Raw genomic sequence first — 13,622 nt, 5'->3', positions numbered from 1 at the left:
TAGTGAACCTGCCTGCAGGGCACTGAAGGACTTCAGCATTTAAAAAAGAGGCAGACCAATCCAGGCTACTGGTAAACATTTCATAAAAGATTTATTTAAGTATCATTTATCACAAAGATGAAAATACGTATAAGATTAGGAGCATGCAACCATCATCTACGTTTCTATTTATTCCCTTGCATTGACAGCACATTGTAATACAAGTCCTGTGCCAACCTCGCTTCTTCCTGAAAATACTATGTTTCAGGACATAGGATAAAACAAAAAACCCACAGTAAGGTAACATATGAGAAAAGTGCAAAGTAAAAAAAAATTCATGTATATACCACATTCAAACCCCTTCCCCTCCAAAAACCAAATAAAGGCAAACTGTCATCCTGCTGCACAGATTGTCTTTATGATCTACTTTACAAAAAATGAATATAAATTAAGGGCACAGTCCTGCAGACACTTATGTTTGTAGCTAACTTGAATCACAGATGGGCTCAGGTATGGTATTAGGAAAAGCCACTGGTTAGTCACACGCAGAAGTTCCTGCAGTAGAAGGCCCTAAGGCAATAAAATGTTTAAAAGCATTAAGGAGAACAAAAATTAAAGCAAACAAAATCACTCCCAGATGAGTTTTGCTTAGTAAGTTTCTATCAAACATTTTAAAACAGTTTGCTCCTAAAGTCCTGAATATTTCTATTACTTAAGCAGTTTTGCAAGATTGAAAGACAAAACCCCCAAGGAGCTGGTACAGGTGTGAACGACCATCCAGGGTGTTTCAGGCAGGTATGTAGGGAGGTGGAGGCTCCTTCTCAGGCATCTTCACTGCCATTTCGTAAGTTGGCAGAACGTACTGAAGAGAAAACATGTTGAAGAGATTAATGCAGAAGGCTGAGGGTACAAAAAGCCCAGAGTGAAAGTATCTACACACGCCCACTGCAATTTAATTCTCTGTTGCAGGCTGATGTAGGAACCTAGCGATGCTTCCAATGAGCTGACATGAGTGACAAAGTGAAAGATGGTGCACAAGCAGTTTACTGCTGGGCTCCCCTAGGCCATTAGTTCCACCCCACTGCCTCTTGGTTTTGCAAGCAGCAAGAAGGCTTTGATAGGTGCAGTCAAAAAGCTTCCCTCAACTACAAGAAAACCCACCAGATTCCTCCCTGTAAAGCCCTCCTGTTATGTGCTGTGAGAACGCAATGCCAATCTACCTTAAACAAGTTAAAGCAGCTGATGTTAATCCTCCCATTCTTTGTTCAGAAATCCAGACAAGACATGTAAACATGGATGCTGTGCTTTTCTATTCCAAAGTTAATTTCTGATTCCCTTCACAAAGAGGCTTTACCTGTGGAGGTGCTTCAAAAGCAGGGTACACTGCTATCTCTGGCAAATTTCTGTTGCTGATGTATTTATAGCAGTTCCATACACAGTTGATTAGATACGCCTGAAAGAGGAAAGATTTCTCTTTTTAAAGACCTCATATATATTAGCTGATTCAGAAACTAGATGCTAGATAACTGTTGTGTGACAAAAAGGAGCAATGTCCATCGACATACAGATAGACACATGAGGGATGCTGCTTATTAGCAGGTTTAGTCCTGTTTAGCCTTGCTACCACGGTGATTCAGGACAGGATGAGCCCCACAGATCTTAGCAAAGGAATTCACAGTCGAGCCACTTCATCTGCGTGCCTCAGAACTGCTAATCAAACTGATCCCTAACTGGCTTATGCTTCTGTGCATCTCAGTCCAAACTTGCTTGCAGGAGGAGGACAGGCCAACAGCACAATTCCACTTACCCAAATTCATGTTATTTGTCTAACCACATGCAGAAGAGAGAATGAAGCCTGAGGCACTAAGGACAGGACAGCACAGCAGAGCAGCCTGATGTTAAGCTAACATCAGCTGCTGCAGAAAGACACACTGTCATGCTCTGATGACTGTACTTCATTTTTATGATTAATCTTTATACTCCTCGCACCCTGGTTTATTACGATTAAGATCTTCAAAGTTTTATTTAGTAACTTGCATGCAACAATTCAATATTATTTCATAAGCTTATCTATAAACATTATTTCCACATATACAAAAAAAAAAAAAAAAAAGGGATCTGGGGTCTTTGTGCTTTCCTGCTCCCTACTAAGGTGCAAACATGCCCCACTGCAGGCAGCACAAATTCATGGGAGACAACAGTACACCACATGCATGACTGGAGTTGTGTCATAACTGAATATCCTAACAGGTCAGCAATTGCTCTCCAAGTTAATTCAGTATGTCTGTATCTACTGATAGCATGTGAACAGAGCAACTCATTAAATGGTCACAAGTTTAAAATTGTAACTTACCTTTAAAATGATAAATAAAGCAAAGAACACCAGAACAATAAACAGAAGACAGCTGGAATCCAGTGAAAGAAGATCATCTTTGTAAGGGAAATCCGGCTAGTTAAAAATAAATGGGGGGGGGTAGAGAGAAACGGAGGAGATGAGCACAAACAGTACATTTATAAATATCAGACACCCACACTCCACCAAGTCCTGCCTAAATTATCCTCTCAGAAACAATGAGAAATTTACTCTCTCCTTTGCTCCTTCTTTACCCTCTCGCAAAGCAGAGCTTTTATCCTGCTTCTGTCCTGCAAGAATGGGTCAGTGCAAAAGAGAGCTGTAAGGAAGCAGTGTACTTTCTGTCATTTTCTCTGTCTTATACTAGGACAGACATCCATGAAATTTCCTTCTGAGCAACTGCAGCACAGCATCCGTACAGGTCCTTTACTTGAGAGGCCTTCATTGCCTTAGTACTAATAACCTCTTATCAGTCCAACCGGTAATGTTATGTCTGCAAAGCAGAAAGCAAGAAGAATTGACTCCAAACTTAGAAGAGGAGCCAAAACACAGCAAGGAGCTGCTGCAAATTTCACTCTCTTCTCCCCTGACCACACTAACAGGGCTCCTCCTCAGTATTCATTTTTAAACATCTGCTTGCACAGATCTACACACCAGCCAGAAATAAGCTTGTGACCCAACTCAATTGCTGGTATATCCAACACACTGCATCTTTTCAAAGTTAAACATAGGCAGCATTAATGAACTGCTGCTGTTTCCTCAAAGTCTTGCTGAAAAGTGAGAACAATACAGGATGTTAAAAAAAAAAAAAAAAAAGAACCCTCAGAACCTCAGGCTCCATCCTATGATGTTGTAGACTCTGCATCCATCAGTCCTGCCCTATACTGACTCTTACCCTTCCTTCTCACCCCAACCAAATAAGAGTTGATGTTTTTATTCTGCAGTAACAAACGTACCACAGAACCACATTATTCAGCTTGCAAAATCTCTGCGTCAAGTGAATTAAGCACAAAGAGTTGAAACCAACATCTTCCCTCACAGATACTTCTCTCCTCCCCTTAGGTTTCCATTTAGGGAGAAGTTACACCATCAGTCCTTCCACTTCTGACAAGATCTCATGCTCACAACCACCTTGTCATCCCCTATGGCTGCTGCAGTCCAAGTTACTCTTTTTTAAGCAGCTACAAGGTCACAGAATTGCTTGAGTTGGAAAGGAGCTCTCAAGGCAATCTAGCCCAACTGCCCTGCAATGAACAGGGACACCTACGGCTCCATCAGTGCTCACAGCCCTGCCCAGCCTGAGTGCCTCCAGAGATGGGCCTCCACTACATCTTCAGGCAACCTGTGCCAGTGCTTCACCACCCTGACTTAAGAAAACTCCTACATCTCCCCTCCTTCAGTTTGAAATCACTTTCCTTTGCCCTACCACAACAGACCCTGTTAAAAAAGCCATCTCCTTCTTTCTTACAGCCCCCCTTTAGATAAGGAAGGTAACTATCAGGTCCCCCCAGAGCCTTTTTTCTCTGTGGAAAATAATTCAAGTTCTTGTAGCACTTATCAAACCAAAGTTCAACTTCGGATGGGAAATACTAACGCGAGCTGGACAAACACTTACCAACTGATCCAAGTAATCCTTGATTCTTGGCAAATAGGTTAAAGAACTGATTGCAACCAGACAACTGACCACAAAGTCAAAGAGTTGGTAACAGAAAAACGGGATCAGCCAGCCTACACGGTGCTGGAAAAGAAAAAAGCCATCTGTAAGATATTCAGTTAAATGTTCAAATAACAACTTTAAAGATACAGACTGAGTATACTTACAGCAATTGCACCATAGACCATCATTGCACTGATTGTGAACATGAGGAGGGAGATAGCAAAGAGAACGCAGGCATTTTCTGCATTAAAAGAAAAAACAATTTAGAGTCAATCATTACTTCACGTTAGCACACTGACTAGTACACAATCTCTATGCATAAAACAGTTGAGAGGGAAATCATGGTTATCTACACAAACTGGAAGCTGCAGGTTTGAGTAACTCAGTTCTTTACTAAGAGGAAAAGGTTTGGCTCAAGAAAACCAGCTGGGAAAAAAAAAAAAAAAAAAAAAAAAGGCTTTACCTTAATCAAAAGCCTTCATAAAGCTCAGACATACCAATTAGAAGCCTGACATCGTATAATTGTAACGCAGCATAACAATGCTTATTTGCAGTATGTCAGTGCCCAAAGGATGCGGGTGATTAATTTTACTACTGGAAAGACTTCAAGTGAAGTCAGCACAACGCCAACCTTTCTGCTTAAAGTGCTTGGGTTATATAATTTGGTCACTGGCAGCAGGAACAGCACTGCTGCTTAAGTACCAGTAAGGAAAACAGGAAATCGCCGTGTGGAAGGTATCCTATTATTTGGGAGAAAAAGCAGCTGAACAGAAGCCAAATGGGAGCAGAATCCAGGACGCCCATGGAAGCTGAATGATACAGATCCCCCCCTGAGCAACACAGTTAGTGATGACAGAAGCACAGCTGCTTTCCACCAGTTAGATTATATTCACTGTCCTACAGCAAGCACAGTTGTATTTTTAAACACAGAGAAAGAAACCAGCTCAAGCCTATAGATGTTGTAAGCTCCTGATTTTAGCAAAGCTGAAGCCAAACTCCCGTGGTTCAACATGCTTGAAAAGACATTATCTGCAACTGATCTGAAAATTATACCACATTTGCATACCTAACTCATTATGAGATAATAACTACACACACAGATGGCATCGAGAAGGCCCTCCTGAAATGCACTGTCTTCATCAGAAATTGTGAATGATAAACAAGTGTTAAACTCATACTGACAAATCCTTAGAATAGAATTCACACAACAGAATTTTGATCGTGCAAGAGGGTGAAGCCCCTTTGTAGCCACAAAACCTTGTTTGCTCCTTGTTCCTGCTCCCATTTAACTACTAACATACGTGAGTTACGGCTACAGATGAGAAGCCAGGTCACAAACAACTCGGCTTCAAGCTGCACGATAGGAAACACTGCTTCTCTGCAAGAGCAGTCAGGCAGTGCAACGGGCTGCCCAGGGAGGCGGTGGAGTCACTGACCCTGCAGGTGCCCAAGGAATGTTTGGGTGTTGTGCTGAGGGCCGTGGTTTAATGAGAGCTATTGGTGATGGCTGGACTGGGTGATCCTGGGGGTCTTTTCCAACCTTGGCGATTCTGTGACTGTATGATAACTAACAAAGACTGAACTGGAACTCTCCAAACCCAGACTTGAGCTGTACTATTCATCTTCACTCCATACCAGATCTTGCTAAATTTCAGTATAACAGAAGACCTGACACATTAGAAGTGCCACTCAGCACATTCCTGCACACTTAAAACAAACCCAGAACTTAGTAAGTATGTACACAAGATTACATGTCACACTGGAGTTAAGAAACTTGGTCACTGAAGATGAGAGTTTGACACCAATTCCCTTTGTGAGCATCATACAGTTCATCTGTAACAACAAGCCAAAAACTAGGTTTAATTTTGCTCTTTCTGTTCTATGCTTTCTGTTGTTTGGTTTCTCTCAAAATTTGATGTACAGAATAAATACTTCCCTGAAGTACTTCATAGTCTGATTTTCTCTCTTAGAAAGATACTGTGCTTTTCTTTCAGTAGACTTCCAAGCCTGTAGACTGTAGAGCTCTTTCCTTACATTCAGGAAGATCAACACAAATTCCAAGAGCTTCCTAAAAATAAGCTCTATTTCTGTTTGACTGACCCAGCAAGGACAACAAATGTTCACAGAGAAAGCAAAGTACTGATGTTCTACATGAACTGAGTGTTGAAGAAGGCCAGGAAACCTTTAGAAATCCTGCTGTTCAACAGGATTAGGAATAACATGAAGCAAAAATAATATTCCACTAACCTTTTTACACATACAGCAGACCTGAATTACTAATAATTCAAAAGACACTCAAAAACAAACAAACAAACAAGGAAATCATTTTTAAAAGCTGCATGCCTTCATGATACACCATTGCAAGGCAAGTACACTATGACACTGCATTTTTGTGTTTAATTGCATGGAAGAGCTATGCACCTACCAGCCATCCTCTCAGAAGCATAGTAGTTTCCAATGACTTCATACTGGATATTAACAGTTGGCACTACATTTGGATGAGTCACTTCTACAGTCAACAAGATGCCCATCAGCAAGTTCACCACCTGAAAAAGATCACAGTTTCCTGGGTAAGTTACTGTAACAGCTCTGATCATCTTCACAACACCAGTAAGCTTTTCACTTCAGTGAGAAGCAGGCTCTTTGCTTTGCCTATTGTGAAAATGCAGGAAGGGAATACAGGACAACTTAAGATCAAATTGCAAGCTAATTTAGTTAAAGCCATGCCCAAAAAAATGCACTGGATTAGCTTTAATGAATTCAAAACGAAGTAACTTTGCAGATGAAGAGGATGGAAGAGCTCGCAGTCATTCAAACGACACAGATACTAATTGATCAAGGCAGATCTGTGAACTGGAAATAGTTAAAAGAGGCAGGAATGAAAGATTACACTGAGGGACACAATGAAGCACATTTGGAAGAGATTTTGCTTCCTACAACAACTTGAAAGGCAGAGGTAATTTAATACACAAATAAGGTACTGCATGCTACTCTTCCAAATGGTGCTAGGGTAAGGCAGTACAAATGGATGTGCAAAGGGGAAAATCCATGCTACAGCTCACATCCTCAGCTGCAGCTTGCTTCCAGCCCTCCCCATCCCTCCATGTTACCAGTTTACAGAAGCTATGGAGAACTGGCTCTCTCCTACCTAGAACATTTATTAAAACCTCCTCAAGTCTTATCAGACAGGCTAAGCAAACAAATAGTGAAAGCTGAAGAAATCTTGCATAAAGGCTGAACTCCAAAATCCATAAGCATTCAGCACTTGGCTATATGCTTACCAGCACTCCTCCTTACTGTCAAAGACTGCTCCTGCTCCCCTGTTTGGTACAAACCAGAAATGCTTTCAGTAAGGCTCAAAGAGTCAGAAGTAGATTAAAGCTCTGGAAAACTACCTTCACAGCATTTATAGGCTGGTCAGGATTTACAGGGCATAGTTTTGTTTCTTACTACCTGGAGAGATAGGCCAAAGAAAAAGGTTTCCTACTAGAAACCTTCGCAGCAGTATTTCCAAGCCGCAGCCATTTCAGTATTCAGCATCAGTATTCAGCACCAGCAGCAGGATCTCTTACAATTAGCCTCCAAAAGAGGCAAAGAGCAAGAAAAAAATAGAAAAGAAAACCCCACACAGTGCCCCGCAGTTTCTCCTAAGATTATTTGCCAGAGATTTCTTCTGTTACTGGCAGTGTTCCAGGAGCCTGCGATGGCAGCAACGGCAAATCCATGCACAATACAGAAGTTTCCTTACATTAAGTAAGGCAAATAGTTTGACAACATTTAAAAGGAGGTTTAGCTATTAAGGTTTAGAGATTAACACTTACACGAAAAGAACCTTTCAGTGAAAGGTAGCAGTGGTGTAAAGCACTGCCATGGCATCGTGCATTAGAAGAACTTATCAGGCACACCAGGTTCTCCTTGGTATCCTTGCTTTTACACCTCAGAAACAGCAGCTGCTAGGAACTGGCACTGAGTTTGCCCACCACTATCTTCACAATACACTGATGTTTCCCCTCACAAGAGTTTGCCCTGTAGGAGACCTACTCATCTGCCACTGGTTTAATGCTCTTTGTTCCACCATCACTTGGAGGTACAGAACGTGATCTTTTCTCACCCTCATTTCCTCCTCTTCTATTCTGCCTTTCTGCTCTCAATGCTTTTTCAAGCTTTTTATTTCCTTCCTCTCTGTGAATGAATCAGAGGTATCAACCTACGTTTTGGAAAACAACTTCTTTGGCTGTTATTTATCCTTATAAGCTCACATCAAGTCTGGATATCTGGTTGCTGAAACATTATTTTCTACTTTATAAAACACAATGAGACTTGTTCAGTCATAGCCCATTCACTTACTGTTTATACACCATCACCATTTTAACTCGAATAGTGATTAAGTTCAGACTGAAATGACTTCATTGCTGAGTTTAACTGCTGCGACAGGCTATCTGCCTGCAGATAAGGGCCAAGCAGCACTTGCATTAACGCAGAAGTGCAGAAGAAATTTTAGCTGCCAGTCCGGTCCTTAAAATTGAAGGCTTTAATGCCTTTCCATTGCACTTGTGCAGCCCTACAACTGCCCCTGTTTCGGTTTTCTTTCTACCCACGGTCCTGATTTAGCATAACTAACTCTTAGCGACATCACCAGTTAAGATCAGAGTATCAGAGCTCAGCCAGAAAGTGCAAGGAAAATGGATTGGCTTTTGAATGCCCCTGGTTTGCTACGTGAACAGTGTGGTTTGATCCTCCTCCCCCTCCAGCCTGGATCAGAGAGCAAAAACCAAACACCTCTGCTAATTAATACGGCAGGGCTTCCACTGCTGCACTGTTGCTCTACTTGAATCATACACAGCACTGAGCAATTCATCATGTACAACATATGGATTTATATTAAGTTACAAACAACTCCAAATAAGGTATCCTTTCAAGCCCGAGCCTGCATTTTAGCTTCAGCCATTCCTATTCCACACAAGCCTGATAACAGCAAAACCACAAGGCTCGTTTCAGCTCCACAGTCAACGCAAACAACAGCCAGAGCTTGGATTGCAAGGCATCTTCCAAGTTTTAACAGAACCCACTCACCACAAATAACATTAGTAGCTGGCAATGTAATAAATGACTTTCTACTTCAACCAGGTAACAAACTGAGGTTGCACAAAGACATCTCCAGGGGTCCCTTTCAACCTCAACCATTCTGTGATTCCACACACAGAAACATCAGCTCCCTGTATGCTCAGAACTCCAGAGACTGAACTGTAATGAGCATTAGCTTTTTAATTACTGAGCTCTTATCTCCACTGTATATATTTAATGGCTAATCACGCACTGCTTTGCATCTCTGGAGGCCTAAACATGAAATGTAGGTTTCCCCCAGCACTCTGAGTGCTTACAAGACTTAGAAACAATTCCTACTTGCAATCTTCTTACACGAGCAGGGAAATAAAGTGAAGCTGCCTTGCACAACTACACTTCCCCAGCTTTCTCTTAGTTTCCCAGTACTTTAACACATCCTTGAAGAAACAAAATGAGGTAGTTTCTTGGCAGTGCTTTTCTGTGTGCCTGTGGGTTCTTCTGTGTGTTTTAGTCCTGCTTTTTTTTTTTTTTCCCCCCACCTGATCTACTGAGAAAAGCATATTTTCAACAGGGTATTCCACAGCTTCCAGCACTATTATAATCCTTTACATTTGGAAGCTGTGCTCAGAGAAGAACCATCTCCAGAGATGCTCCTGTTATCCAGTAGCACTCGCATCATTTTGATTCCATCGCTGAAGTTTCCTGCCAGAATGAAACAGCCGCTCCCTCCCAAACAATGCTGTTACTTTCAGGCTGTTTATTGAACTCTGATCCGATTTTGCCAATGCAGCGTTCATGTTTCCGGTCTCTGGAAAGCACTGTGCCTAATAAGAAAGTTTACAGGAAGAAAAAAAAAACTTCAAAGCCACATGTTTGCAATTACGAAGCTGGGAATAGGAGGTTTTCTTTCCTTCCTACGCAGGACAGCAGGGAGCGTTATAGAATAAATCAAGCTAAACTAGTCCTGAAAATTAAGTATGGTCCTCTAGAAACGGTCTGAACTCAGTTTTCCACATAAACAGCTCATCTGTTTATCAGAAGCAGCAAACAGACTGCATGTGCTTAGAGCAGGCGGGTGTGTGACACGGCACCAAGAGCAGGCATTGGAGATAACGCCGCTGCTCTCCACGGACTGACAGAAGTACACCTTCAGGACAGTAACATGTAGCTGCTTTAATAGGAGGTGAGTTCATTTGATACGAGATTTTAAAGTATTCGTATAAGCAAAAAATCAGAAAAAATGCCTGAAGTGTTACATAAGAACAACGCATTTGTATTAAAAGGCCCAACCTCTTATCTTACTAAAACATCTGGAGGAGATTGCTACAGGACTCCATTTTATGGTTGCTATCAAATTCCTCCAGGGGTGCACAGCACGAGAGCAGCATATCCACTGAATGCAGGCTGGTGCCAAGGCCCCAGCCACACCAACCTACGGCTGGACTGCATACCCTACCTGCCTCCTAAGAAACAAGACGTTAAAGTTCCCCCTATCTGTCCCACCATAACTTACAAGCAGATCATTAAATTGGTTTAGAAACATTTATCACCAGCTAGCGTCTGAAAGATTGAAATTAATGATTATTATAAATAAATGGCTTACTAATGAAGATGTCCAAACAACCTGACGTGCCTTAACCCATTTATGCATTTGTTTTTTAAGGAAAAGTTTCTCAACAGAAAGATTAGTTTTATTTTCACTGTCTGAATTGTTATTAGATGTCAACACAGCTAAATAATAAAATATATTTTGATTTAAAGCATCAGGCAAGGCAAACCACCTAAGAATTCACGTTAAGATCCTATTTCAGCTCAGACAGCTAACAGAACAGACAGTCAGCACCTTTTCTCAGCTGGCATCTCAGAGGAAACCAAAAGAAACATTTTCAAAGGATTTGGTAGGCTTATAACAAAACACAGCAATCAAGCCCCTCAGTGGCACCCAGCTATCCAGAATTCAACTCTGTTTTTTCTTCTAATAGCCTGCAGACACACGAGACCAGAGGACACTCTGTCACCACACCAAGGTCTTCCCAAGTCTATAAGCACTGTGGTATATCTTTAGATTTAGAGAGGAGGAAAAGGGGTTGCACCCATGAGCTAAGAATAAACAGCAGCTCAGAAACACAGGAAAAAACTGAGTGCTACCAGGCCTGGCGAAACAGAAAGCAGAACCACGTCCCTCTGAGATCCTGGGTTTCTCAATATCCTGCTACCAGGAAGCAAAAGCGTGGAATGCAGTCAGGTACATTTGATTCATAACAACATGAACAACTCCTTACGAGCAAAGGCTTACACTTCTACTTGACACAGCAGATTGATCAACTTCCAGAAGTTTCACAGCGTTCCACAACAGGTTACATGTTCACTACAACAAAGGTCTTTGTTATTTTATATGGACTTCGTATGAATTTTAGAGTGAAATCAGTGCCAGATCATCTTCCCTATTCTTTTTTGGAAAAATAATAATACCCCTTCTTCTAGAGTTTTGCTGCATTTCTTACACCCTGCCCCACTTTCTCCAGTCATTCTATCATTTACCAGAACATTATTGCTGACAGTGGGGGAAAAAAAAAAAAAAAAAAAAGCAAAAAAGCCAGGCATCTGTCAATACTCATGAGAGACCATGAACTCACTAAACTTCAATCCCCACTATTTCTGCTTCTCTGAATCAGTTTGTGTGCATGCCACGGCATAAGAACTCAGTTTTTCATTTTTACCATCAGGAAAAGTGTGAAGGTGCACATAGTTTGGTTACAGCTCTGGGAGAACAGAAAAGCTGTGATGCAACCTGTTTACATCATCCTCACATTTTCCCTGCCCACGGGGGTAAGAGGAAGGAAAGATGAGGAAAGAAACTGAATAGAAGGGAACTTTGCTCTGTGCCTTAACTCGTGGGTACTGTTCTCACATTTTTACTTTTTTTCTTCCCCACTTCAGTTCAAAGCAGTCTTTAATCCCTCAGCTTCACCACTGCAGCTGTGCTGAGAGCTGAGGGCAAAGGACAGCCGAAGCTGCTCAACGTTCACACAGCACCTGCCTCTCAAAGGCTACACTCCACTCGAAGGCACATCTCTTATCGCTTTATTCCCCACACGCCCCGAATTCCACCTTCCTCCAGCTCCTCCCGGCCAAGGACACGCTCAGCACCGACTGAAAGCCGCTTCTAAGCCCCCAAGGAGGGGAAGAGGAACGCTAACAGCTCAGCTGCCACGGCCTTCAGTCTCGCTGCACTTTGTTTTCCTCACTACGGTGAGGGACGTCGAATGCTAGGCAACACCGGGAGGGCTGAATCACCTCGGGAAGCCCACGTTGCTTCTCCCACGCGACACGCACACACGGGACAGCCGGCGCCCACACCGCGACCCACGCGACACCGCCCGCCCCAACCGCGCAGGGCGCCCCCCGCGCAGGGCGCATGCGCGCTGCCCACCCTTCGCCCACCGCCGGGCAACGGCCGGAGCCCCGCGCACGCGCGCTGCGCTCAACCGGAACCATCGCCGCCGCCGCCGCCGCCGCTACCGCCCCCCCGGCGCCCACCCGGCCGCCCCCCGCGCCAGCTGCTCACCATGTACCAGGTTCCTAAAATGATGGTGCCGGTCCGCACATGGCAGCAACCACAACAACGAGTACTGTAAAAACGGTCGCGGCTCCGCTTGAACGTCATGCTGGCAGCTCGCTCCGCCACACGCCCTCCTCCGGACTCGCCACTCGCTCTCTCCCAGCACTTCCCCTCAGCTGAGGGCCGTAAAACCCCCGCTCACGCGTCACCGCCTCTCCAGCCAATCGCGTGTCGACAGCGGGGGCGCTGAGGGGTGTGCCCGGGGGAGGGCCTACGCGTCGCCGCGGCAACAGCGGATTGGCGGCGCCGCGGACCAATCGCAGCGCCCCGAGTGCAACGCCCTGCCGTTCACCTGCGCGGCGGCGGGGTGGAGCTCACCTGAGGCGACGCGCGGTAGAGGCTGTCCGACGTCCGCCATACTGGGGAGGAGTCGCCCGCCCCCTCTCACCTCGGCCCGGAGGCAGCGTGGCATGGCGGCGGGCGTCGTGTTGTGCGGGGCTGGTGCCTGGGGTGCTTCCTCCTGAGGGCCAGTGGGGGCGGCCGTAAAACATTACGAAACCAATTTTGCAGACAGCCCTTTGTTACAGCCCTTTGAAAGGACAGCGAAGTCACTTTAGTGGACCTTGGAGCACCCAAATCCCACAGATTCCACTGAAATTCAGTTAGTACTTTGCGATTCGCTTAAACCTTTGGCTGTTCTTCCAGAGAAAATCCTCGTTATTAATGTCGTGCGTTACACGGTGAGAGGACGCGCGTGCAAAGCGCGAACAGAAGAGGTTCACACATGCTTAAATTCTGTATGAGTTCCACGTCCATGTACCTGTGTGGTGACAACACTGCTAGTCCCTGAAAGCTGCAGAAGAAGTCCACTGAAAGCTGCAGGTGCTATTAAGCATTGATTAGAAGTAATGTATATAGATCCTGAGTGCTGCTTTTGTATGTGTGAGAGATAAGGAGTGCTCCTGTTCCCGTAAGAGGAGCACCCGTAACCTTCCCCCGACCCGAGC

At 44.0% G+C, this 13,622-nt stretch overlaps 1 protein-coding gene across 1 annotated transcript; it reads right to left on the bottom strand.

The window, feature by feature from the left end:
* Positions 1 to 66: 66 nt before the first annotated feature.
* LAPTM4A (lysosomal protein transmembrane 4 alpha) lies at positions 67 to 12,801 on the bottom strand. The gene is made up of 7 exons (XM_042887585.1): positions 12,622 to 12,801; positions 6,415 to 6,535; positions 4,154 to 4,230; positions 3,948 to 4,070; positions 2,333 to 2,428; positions 1,334 to 1,432; positions 67 to 841 (listed from the first exon to the last, which is right to left on the bottom strand). Exons 1-7 carry the CDS (start codon positions 12,718 to 12,720, stop codon positions 767 to 769), a joined length of 690 nt encoding a protein of 229 aa, XP_042743519.1. The 5' UTR covers positions 12,721 to 12,801; the 3' UTR covers positions 67 to 766.
* Between the last annotated feature and the right edge of the window lie 821 nt (positions 12,802 to 13,622).

Source organism: Lagopus leucura, unplaced genomic scaffold (assembly GCF_019238085.1).
Source record: "Lagopus leucura isolate 7727_CA_CO unplaced genomic scaffold, USGS_WTPT01 Super-Scaffold_73, whole genome shotgun sequence".
Classification (NCBI taxonomy): domain Eukaryota; kingdom Metazoa; phylum Chordata; class Aves; order Galliformes; family Phasianidae; genus Lagopus; species Lagopus leucura.
This window is presented reverse-complemented; position numbering and strand designations above follow the sequence as displayed.